Source organism: Paroedura picta, chromosome 7 (assembly GCF_049243985.1).
Source record: "Paroedura picta isolate Pp20150507F chromosome 7, Ppicta_v3.0, whole genome shotgun sequence".
Taxonomy (NCBI): Eukaryota; Metazoa; Chordata; class Lepidosauria; order Squamata; family Gekkonidae; genus Paroedura; species Paroedura picta.
This window is the reverse complement of record NC_135375.1, coordinates 64,054,863-64,065,618: the sequence shown is the minus strand read 5'-3', so window position 1 is coordinate 64,065,618 and position 10,756 is coordinate 64,054,863. Positions and strand designations below refer to the sequence as shown.

The window sequence follows — 10,756 nt, the reverse complement described above, 5'->3', positions numbered from 1 at the left end:
ATCCAGAGGAGGAGAGAAAACGTGAGAAAGTGAAGCAGCATTGTCATTTTGACTTCCTTTCAATCACTTCCACATTTCCCTGTGGCAAATAGAAGCAAGTGACAGAGGTGCTGATACTTGAGTTTCGGTGATGAAACCTGGACACGTGGAAGCTTAGTAAGGATGGTTTGCTTTCGAGCAGGGCGGGTGGCTGTCTTCGCCCATGAGGAATGCCCAAAGGCTTGGGGGCATAGCTGAACGGTAGAGCTGAACTGAGGCGTAAGGAAACCCGTATGCCCTGACGCTTCCATTGCGCTTCTTTTGTCGTTCTTCCTTGATGCTGATATGGTTTTTTTTTTTTTTGGGGGGGGGGGGGGAGAGAAGCGCGTTCAGGTTTCCAAGATGCTACAGGCAAGGCAAGGCAGCGTCCTTGGCCCCGGCTCCCCTCCCCTCCAGTAAACAACGTTGCCCTCACCCCCTCCCTTCCCGGCACTCCAGTCTGGGCATCGGCGGCATCACGGGACAGCGAGTCACGCACCCTCGCAGGATTAGCCCTCGCTCCGCCTTAGCGCTCTGCAGCCAATGTGGGCGCCGGAGGGGTTGGGCCAGCCTGGCCGGGGCGGCTTATAGCAAAGCCCGGGTGCCCGGGGCAGTGAGCGAGCGAGCGGCTTGGGGGCGAGGTGAGTCAGGGGCGCGCGCGAGTCAGCTCTGGCCGGGCAGATGCTCTGGCCGCCGGGCGAGCGGCGTCCGGAGGGGCTTGGCCACCCGCCTATGCCCTGGAGGTCGCCCTTCCTGGCGCTGGCCAGGGCGCGCCCCGCTGCGCTCCCCCGCTCCGTGGGGTGGTCGAGGGCTCCGTGTTTCTTCTCCCACCCGCCCATGGAAGCGAGTGGCTGTCGCGGGCTCTGGAAGCCCCAAGCGGGGGCGGCGGGGTCAGTCTCTGGAGGGGCTCCTGGGGGCTGCTGCCGTGCCTTGCCCTGCCCTCGCGGGGGGGGGGGGAGGAGATGTGCAGCCTGGCTTGCGTCCCTGCCGCCGGCGCTTCCCTGCCTGGTGAGCTGCTCCCTCTCCCCACCTCCCGCCGCCGCTGTTTGGCAATGTCGTAGCTCCTTCGGCCGCCCCTCCCTGTGCCGCGGGTAGGTTTCCCTCGTCCTCCTTTTTGATTCTCTCCTCATAGGATTCTTAGGGAGCCTGGCGCGGCCGGTGCTTGCACTGTGCTGGGGGTGGGGTGGGAATGTGGCTTCTCCTTCCGCCTCCCCCGCCCGGCGCCGGATCAGAAGCCAAAGAGTTTGTTTACACCGGGCCAGACGATCTCGGGATGGGCGCCGGGGGAGGGTCACGTGTTGCTCCCTCCTCCTCCGCCCATGGATTGTCACGTGCCGCACTGCGAGCCCTCCTGCGCCGCATCCCCCCTCGCCTTTGGAGGGCGGCGGAAGTGATTCCAGGGAAAGGCCTGATGAGTCAGAGCGGTCCGGAGAGGCTCAGTCAAGGGTCCGCCATTCTATCCCCGGCGTGATTTCTGCCCCTGTTGGTGGGGCATTAAACGCTCTGCTTGGAATGAACTCTTAGATAGCGGGTAAAATAAAAACAGATGTTTGACTAATGAGAAATCTTAATTTCTACTTTGAAGTCCCATCCAGTTTGCTGCTGATATGCAGGCACTTGTGGTTCTAGATAATTCATTGACATGCCTAAGTTGGTGTACATAGCTGTTGTGGGGTCATCTCGTTGAATTAAGCAGTTGGCTGACTGGGAAAGTAAGGATTGCTCAGGAATTGCTTAAATTTGGCCGATGTAGTAGTTGGTGAACTACTATTATATGAGTAATAATAAAAAGTCTAGTCCTGTCATTAGCAATGCTCTTATAGATTGTTTCAGAGGGTAGCTGTTGCTGGTTTGCAATAAAACGCGTCTCTTCCTTGCCTCTGTTACCTTATGAAATGGCAGGAAGAATAGTAGCTCTCAGTCAATATAAGAACTTTTTCTGTGGATAACTATAATAATAGTTGTTCCTTGTCTTCTCCCCAATGAATGCACCATTCAGAGATGTTTTCTTACTGTTTTACCCTTGATGAAACAAAGCTATGTGCTGATCTTTAAAAAAACATCCTTTATTTTGTTGAAAGCTTTCTGGGAAAATTAAGTGTTAAAATTTATGCAATAAAGCAATGTATTAGTCCTTATCAATTAAGGTTTTTCTTGCTAGCGCAGAAATCTGAATCTAACTTTTCTAATAAGGTTCCACTTTAATACTGTGATATTTTGTTTTGTTTCTCAGACTATGTGGCCTGTTCGGGGTTTAACATTTCTTTTTGCTTTAAACCTCTGTTGCGAAGACAGTAGCAGGCATTTGCTTGAAATGAGATGGGGGTTACAGCAGATCTTTGGAAAGAAGCTTTGTCATAGTTGTGACTGTTATTGTTCAGGTATTTCAGCAAAAGGGTTACACTTAGTGGTATGATGAGTGCTGAGCCAATGGTAAACTGTCTGTGTGAGGATGACAAACAAATAATGTTGACTGTATCTAATCTGTTTGTTTCTCTGTATGAGGACTGACACAGGGAGATTTCTACATCTAACCAGACCTTTTTCTTTTCCTTTTTAAAGTTTCAACATGAATTTATATCTGTGCCTATTGGCCGTGACCTGGAGTGTGTGCTTGGCAGCTCCAGGGGTAGATCCTGCTTTGGATGATCACTGGCAAATGTGGAGGACATGGCATAACAAAAAATACCATGAGGTGAGCATCCGTAGCAGAGAGGTGCTGTGACACCTGATTTGGCATGTAATAACGCACACTCCGGCACATTGCTCTGGCAAACATTTTGTGCGTGACTCATAAGAGCCCCAAAAGATGTCCTATCTGAACTCTGCTGTCAAGTTCCAAAGCATCTCTAAGATACTTATGCTGTCAATGTAAAAACAGTTGTCAAGACTGGTTGTCTTCTGTCTCCCGCCCCACTTTGGAAACAATGACAGACATAACTGTGATTGTGGAGTTACTGGAACAGCATAATATACACACAAGCGGTGGGTTTGGAAACTTGCTCAGCATCAAAAATTTCAATGAATATATAAGTTAATTGATTTGATGTACTTTCTACTTTCTGGCAGATTTGCTGGTTGAGGAATTTGTGCCTTATTTGGAACAATACATGCAACTGTCCAGTAATGGCAAGTCTTAGGGCTTCGTGGTTAATGGAGGCATCTTACATTTTATTGAAACTTGGTGTAGTCCAAGAAGTTATAGTTAGAATAGCATGTTCTTTTTATAGCCATAGTAAGTGTCTGTACAATCTATGCCTAATAGGATCCTTTTTTGGATCAAAGATTTTCATTTTACTTCTAAAATTGATAATTTACATGAAATGGGAAACTCTTAGAAATATTTTCACTGAAGCAATTTTTATATCAGCAATGTTTATGTTTTTCATAAATCATACATTGAGTCAATCTTAGTTAAGGGAACGTCATGTAGTCCGAATTAGCAAACCATTGTTTCTGCTCAAACTCCAGAAGCCCTTGTGTTTTATGTGGACATTTGCCATTGTCACAACCAGCATGTGGTGACTCCAGAGATGGATCAGAGGTGGTTTGCATAGCAGCTCCATGCTTCATTACTGATCTCCCAACCAAACACTAACTGTGGCTAGTTATGCCTAGCTTCCAAGCTCTGAGACCAGTTTTGTCTAGGCCCCTAGACTGCTCCAGAAGAACTTGCAGAACAGTTTAGACTAGAGGATCTAACCATGACTTGCATTCTAAGCTACTTGGTAGACACCATAGTTAATATGATCTTTGAACTGAATCCATGTTTTTATTGTTGAAGACCAAATTTTGCCTCTTCCCTTGTAGAAGGAGGAAGGATGGAGGAGACTGGTTTGGGAGAAGAACCTAAAAATGATTGAATTGCATAACCTTGACCACAGCATGGGAAAACACAGCTACAGACTGGGAATGAATCATTTTGGAGATATGGTAGGTATGAGCAAGGCTACAGGACTAATTGTATGAGTAGCAATATAGATGGGCCTGCTGATGTGTTTCCTCTTTCTTCAGACTAATGAAGAGTTCAGACAGGTGATGAATGGATTTAAATACAACAAATCAAAAAGAAAGAATGTGGGATCACAGTTTCTTGAGCCAAACTTCTTTGAGGCACCAAGATCTGTTGACTGGAGAGAGAAGGGATATGTAACTCCTGTGAAGGATCAGGTATACATCTTTTCTCCTGTGTTCAGGAACATGTGATTATGAGAAATAGCTTAGTTAAATGGGGTGTGGAGCAGCCGTTTCTCCCTGGTTCTGGCAGAATCATCAAAGCCCCTGTTCTGTTTCTTCTTACCTTACAAAGATGATAATGCAGTATGGCATATTTGGGTTTCTTAAACAGGCATTTATAGTGTCCATTTGCACATACATCTCTTCTATAGCTAGACCTGGCAGGAATTGTTTTTTTATTTCAGTATTACAATTACAGTAAAGCAATCGCTAGAGATGTTCCCCTCCACACCAGTCTTTGACTGTTGTTCTTGCTGGGAGGTGGTGACTGAGCAAAATGCTATGGCTGCAAAGGTGGACACCTTTTAAACTTTGCTCTTAAGCAGTTGTCTGATTCCATGGATGACATAGTAAGCAGAGAACAAAGTAATGCAGCCTCCTGTCCATAGCTTTAAGAGGCAGGATAAAATGGGGTTGTGAGGATTCAGAAAAGGTGAGCTCACTGGTATTCCCAAGCAGTGTCTGGAAGGTGGGTTTTGAGTAGGCATTTAATGAGAGGAGGAAGGGAAGAGAATAGAAAGAGGCATTAGCAATGCTCACAATTAGCTTAGGAAAAGGCACCAAGTATCCAAAGCACTTTGGTCAGGGCTTATTGCTTGGGTAATGTAAATTAGGCAAGAACTCCTCCCATATTATAGAGCTGTAAACAAGTGAAGAGCTGCTATGAAGCAGTGGGCAAGGTTGATCCATAACTTAAGGTTTCCAATGTTCTGGCCATGTTATGATTACTTGAATCTGCCTTTTGAACCAGACTGCTAGTCTTTCGGGCTCAGGAAGATCCATTTTGACTTGAGGGACTCAGCAAGATCTTTCAGTGTCTACTTGCACATCCTTTAACTGGGCTGTTCTGTGCTATAGAACTACAAGCAAGTGCCTTAACCAAGGTCTGTTTTCCCCCTCTTAACTTCAGAAAGACTGTGGCTCTTGCTGGGCTTTCAGCACAACTGGAGCCCTTGAAGGACAACACTTCCGCAAAACGGGCAAGTTGGTTTCTCTGAGTGAACAAAACCTTGTGGACTGCTCTCGGCCTGAAGGAAATGAGGGATGTAATGGAGGCCTCATGGATCATGCTTTCCAGTACATCAAAGACAATGGAGGCATTGACTCGGAGGAATCATATCCATACATTGCAAAGGTAAAATGCCTTGTTTACTGGTGATTTCATTCTTATTTTGATCCCGGGGGGGGGGGGGGTAAAATGATATAAATCTGGGGATGAGAATAAGGAATCAGAGACACGCTGAGCCTAATAGTATTAAGTGCCTTTTTATTTGAACAACATTTTGAATAGACAAGCTTTATGTTATTTATGTCACAACTTGATATCTGACCTCTAATGATCCCTTTCGACCCCAGGATGATGAAGATTGCATGTACAAGACTGAGTATAATTCTGCCAATGACACTGGCTATGTTGACATCCCAGAAGGACATGAAAGGGCCCTCATGAAGGCAGTGGCTGCTGTGGGGCCAGTCTCTGTGGCTATTGATGCTGGTCACACATCTTTCCAATTTTATGAATCAGGTAAGAATTTATCCAAATCTATGAAAGTGTGTGCATATATTAAATCGAATAGCTGTACTGAGTGAAGCATTATGCTTTTGTGGTGTTCTTTCAAAGAAAGTAATGACCATTTAAAATGAGTTACATTGACTGCTGTTCTTTAGATCGGTGGTCCCCAACCGCCGGGCCGCGAAGGCCCTGGCACCGGGCCGCAGCTCCCTCTCCCCCCCCCCCCATGCATGGCCGGACGATCGCCCTCCCTGCCGCCGGTCTGCAGCCTCAAGAAGGTTGCAGACCACTGCTTTAGATCAACCCTAGTGATGGCCCCATAAAATGGCTGCCATGTGGGAAGGGCATAGCCAACCAGAGAATGAGGAACTGAATTAGTTGCAAAACACCAGGAAATTCCAAACCAAATGTTATCCAGTAATGGAGGCAACTGCTTCCAAATGGGTATTTCTAGAGATACCTCCTGTTCAGTGTATTATCTGCCAATTCTCCATAGTAGTTAACAGCCATCTCCACATAGTGGGCTTATTTTTCATTCTTCCAGTTACAGAGCGCATCATTCAGGTATAGGTGATATTTCCTAGTTTTTTCTAGAGTACTAACTGTGCCAATGCGATCAAGCTAAAATTGGCTTTGGTGAAGAAGGAAGCTGGCACCAGAAAACACATTTGAACTCACTGCTATCTAAATATTAGGTACAGAACAAATCTGTTACCTCTAAGGGAAAATGCTTATTTCCATTCACGGCTCAATAAACTTTTGGCTTGCTGGCAAACTTCTTAATATCAAATCAGAACAGACCTACCCCTTCTTCCACTTCCCCTCCCCCCCGACAGGGATAGAACAGCATTTGGGGTGTTCTTGCCTTTTAAAGCAGCGGTTCTCAATATACCTGATGGCATGACCCTTGGGTCGCTGAGGCCAGCAGTGGTGGCACAGCGGCCTTGGCAACTCAAAGGGGGTTGGTCATAGGGTTGCATGCTCCAGCATGATGTCGATCACGGAAGCCTGAGGGGGCCAGCACCATGGAGGGGAGGGGGGCCAGTGGCACCGGCCGCCTCGGGCTTCCATGATCGCCAAAGCGGCTGCACGCAACCCTCACACCATTAGGTAGGCAACAGGGGCAGCGGCGACCCCTGGAAAAAGGGTCGATCGACCCCCAGGTTGAGAACTGCTGAAGTGAAACAAGACTTAAGTGAGCTATTGGACTGGGAGGGATAGGCTGTTGGGTCTATTTCAAAAAAAGCACTGGTCTGTTTGATACCATGTTTCTTTCCATGGAACCAGCATGAAGAAATCAATCCTCCTTGTCCCTCACATTCTTTTCTGGGTGTGAGTTTGCCCATATTGAGCTGAAGTTTTGTGCAGCTTTTGTTTCCATTTATCATCTTGGACAGAATGCCAACACTAGTATTTAGCCTTGTTCCATCCTGCTTGTATGTTCTTTCATCTGTTAGTAAAGAACCAACACACTGGACCTGTGCTGAATAAATGTGCAATGTCAGTTCAGCTCTTCATTCATTGAACGTAATTTAAGAATTAGTACATGTATAAGGAAAGTCTGCCCCATACACAGATTGTACATACATTTACCCATATATCCAGTATGGGACTAGGTGGTTTGAACATAATATAGAATAAGGAAATGTTCATTGTTTCCCTCTGTGGAAAACAAATCAACTTTTCTGTTTCTAGGTATTTATTATGAACCACAGTGCAGTAGTGAAGACCTGGATCATGGCGTGCTTGTAGTTGGTTATGGCTTTCAGGGTGCAGATGAAGATGGGAAAAAATACTGGATTGTTAAAAACAGGTATCCAAAGAATGACTTATATTGCTCCATTGCTTTTCTGTTTTACAATGTTCAAGGCCTAAAATAGGTATGTGTAGCTAGATAGGATAATGAACAGTTTTGTGGGCTAATAGCTTTTCAGATAACTTAAGAGGAATTTTGACCCAACACATTTATATTTGGCCCAACACATTCATATTTGTGTGGAGAAAAGCATTTGGACATGAACTCTGTTTTGATAGGTAACTTGCTAACTAACTGGGAGCTGCTTTGAAATGAACTTGTTTTCTATAGTGCTTGTCCCAAGTGTGGCCATTTGTTCTACTGTGGTGGAAGGGCATGATATGTGTCAGGGCACAGACATATTCAACACATTGGAAGATAGGCCCAGCAAAGTATGTATTTTCATACCGTAAGCTGGCTTTTAGGGTATAGGCTGTTCTAATGCAATCGTTCCAGTTTGATGGGAGGCAAGAGAAAAGACCAGTTCTTCAGTTACGCAAACTCTATTTATCTGTACAAGAGCAGAGAATGTTTCAGGCATTAGGAGTTGCTTTGTATTATAGCAAAAAGGTACCATAACTTCCCCAGGTAATTGTTATAATCAAATTTCCTTCATTCTTTCAGCTGGAGTGAAAAGTGGGGTGAGAAAGGATATATCTATATGGCTAAAGACAGAAAAAACCACTGTGGGATAGCTACTGCAGCTAGTTACCCTCTTGTATAATTATGCAGAAGAAAGAGCCACTGGAACATCCACTACTGTTGTCCTTATCCTGGTCCAATCTGGTGGAAGAGGAAATACTGGCAGCGTTTGCTAGGTTTTGACCAGACTTGCAGATCTCCTGTATTTCAGCACCAGGGATTCTTTTCAACTGACAAGCACATGTTTGGTAATACATGTGACTATCTATTTCTTCCAAAATACGACTCTGATTATTTTTTTTACCTTGAACTCTGACGTTTACTTGATGGCAGTGTACTCATGTTTTAAATTAAATGTAAGTGTTATTGTACACACTGGTGTAGCCTAGCTGAAAAATACTTTTTTATTTTGTTTTTTAATGGCAAACCTGCACATGGAAAAGTTTGCTTTGAAAAATAAACACTTGACATTTCAACATCCAGATAAGCTTCGTCTGTTATACTCTACTTTTGCTTAAAGCTTTATTGCAATTTGTCACCACTTCCAGGTTTCTCAAAGCCTATAAAGTGTTTCAAGGGTTCCTCCATAGTCAGAAAGTTGGAAAAGGCTATTTGTATGAAGTGTGCAGGGTAGCCAGGATATCTGAGGATATTCTGGTAGCCAGGCAAAGGACATTGGGACGTGGTTTGTCATTTCCTGACTCTGCATCATGACCCCTAGTGTTATTTGGAGGAACTATCATCCAAATCCTTGGAGGTCTCCCACTCAAATACTAGTCAGGATCAGCCCTGCTTAGCTTCTATTATGGATTTGGGCTTGCCTGGGCCACCTAGGTCAAGAGTAGTTACTCTGAAACGCTTGCTGGTGTCTAAGGTGCTACTGTTCCACTGCAGACCAACATGGCAACTCTGTTAAAGTAATCAAAGTATCTTTAGCTTTGCCTGCACCTGCAACCCAAACAGAAAATTACCCTGAGCCATTAAGGGAAGAGCAGAATTAAATGAAAATGTAAATTAAAATAGGCTTAAAGGGAAGATAATGTCAGAGAGTGCTTATCTTACCTTAAAGAAACATACATCACAATATTGCTCTGCAATAGTAGGGAAAGCTAGATTAGAGTCCAGGAGTACCTTAAAAGGCAATAAGGTTTTGGGGATATTAATAATTGAGTCCAAAGCTTCATCAAATATCTGAGAAAGGCAGCTTTTAACTCCTAAAAGCTTACACTTCCAAAATAATGTTGGTCTCTAAGGTACTGTTGGGCTCAAATCCTAGCCCTGAAAGAAAAGACATTCTAATGGGTTTCTTGCTTACAGAATGGCTTACCTCTTTAGCAGTGAAATAATGGAGGTATTTTCAATGTTTGGGTTGCACACAGTTGGAGCCTGGGAACTTCTTATTGAACCAACTCAAATTCAGTTAAGGAAAGCTGATGCTAGTTAATATTAGAAATTATTAATTTAGTTAAAAGTAAATAGCAGCCTGAATAGCCCACCCAAAAGTTTATATTGTATATTTAATAAAACTTGGTTGGCTTTAAAGGTGCCACTGGCCTCAAGTTTAGAAGCTAAACATTGGTAAGTATCATGGTGGGAGAACTAAGGAAAACAGTGTTGATATGCAGAGGGAGGCCAGACACTGACACTAGTCCCCTTCCATGACTGGGAGCCACCGGAGCCCTGGGGTGCACCAGTATCCCCTTCATTGTGGTATCTCAAGCAGTCATTTGACTGGTTCTGCATAATTCTTGCCTTAAGAACCCTATGAGGATTTCCTGAGAGTCAGCAGTGACTTGATGGCACAATAAATAGAACTTTTAAAAGGCTCAGATATACATTTTCCTCTAGCGGCATTCAACTTGGAATGTCAATGGTGGGCAAAGATTTTCATGAAGTACCAAATAAGATCTCTAATGAACCAACCTCTGAGAAGTTTGAAGTGACCAATCAATAATTTATTTATGGGCCATTGACCAGTACATTCCAACAAATATGTAAAATATCACAATACATAGAGATTATATCAATGTGGCATAGATGGTTAATAATGACAGTTCAAAAAGATGATACAATTAACATATAATCAGAGAATTACATAGCTGTTTAAAAGAGCTTTGTGTTTGCAAATCATAACGTTACAGAATTTTGCCACCATATATGCAGTTCTAATGTGTTCATCATCCACAAGATGTCTTCATATCAGACCTCCAGAATATTTAAAAGAATTTTCTAGAGGGAAGAAATGCGTGAAGAGGGGCATGATTAACAAATTCCTCTCTTCAGCATAGAGTGGGCAAAATAATAGAACACTGCCGATTGTCTGAATGGTTTCTGAACAAAGACAACGCCTCATGATCATGGGGGTGCCATAAAATCTGCCCTGTAAAACTGCCAAGGGGGATGGCATTAAATCTAGCCCTGGAAAATGCCCATCTTAATTATGAGTTGTGATTTTATCAAGAAATGATGGAGTCCGATTTTGAGTTCTTATAGAAGGGAGGTAAAGCAGCCAGTTCATTTTGAGTTTCAATATCTGTTGGCCGCTGTCTTAT

The 10,756-nt window shown here is 44.1% G+C and overlaps 1 protein-coding gene across 3 annotated transcripts; it reads left to right on the top strand.

The window, feature by feature from the left end:
* The first annotated feature begins 508 nt into the window (after positions 1-508).
* Positions 509-8,691, top strand: CTSL (cathepsin L). 3 transcript variants are annotated; one of them, XM_077344602.1, is made up of 8 exons: positions 509-659; positions 2,581-2,713; positions 3,829-3,951; positions 4,033-4,188; positions 5,165-5,389; positions 5,611-5,779; positions 7,463-7,580; positions 8,187-8,691. In XM_077344602.1, exons 2-8 carry the CDS (start codon positions 2,588-2,590, stop codon positions 8,284-8,286), a joined length of 1,017 nt encoding a protein of 338 aa, XP_077200717.1. In that variant the 5' UTR covers positions 509-659; positions 2,581-2,587; the 3' UTR covers positions 8,287-8,691. The 3 variants fall into 3 exon arrangements, with proteins under 3 accessions (XP_077200717.1, XP_077200719.1, XP_077200718.1); XM_077344604.1 differs by lacking the exon at positions 509-659 and adding an exon at positions 1,090-1,109; XM_077344603.1 differs by lacking the exon at positions 509-659 and adding an exon at positions 1,388-1,549.
* The last annotated feature ends 2,065 nt before the right edge of the window (positions 8,692-10,756 follow it).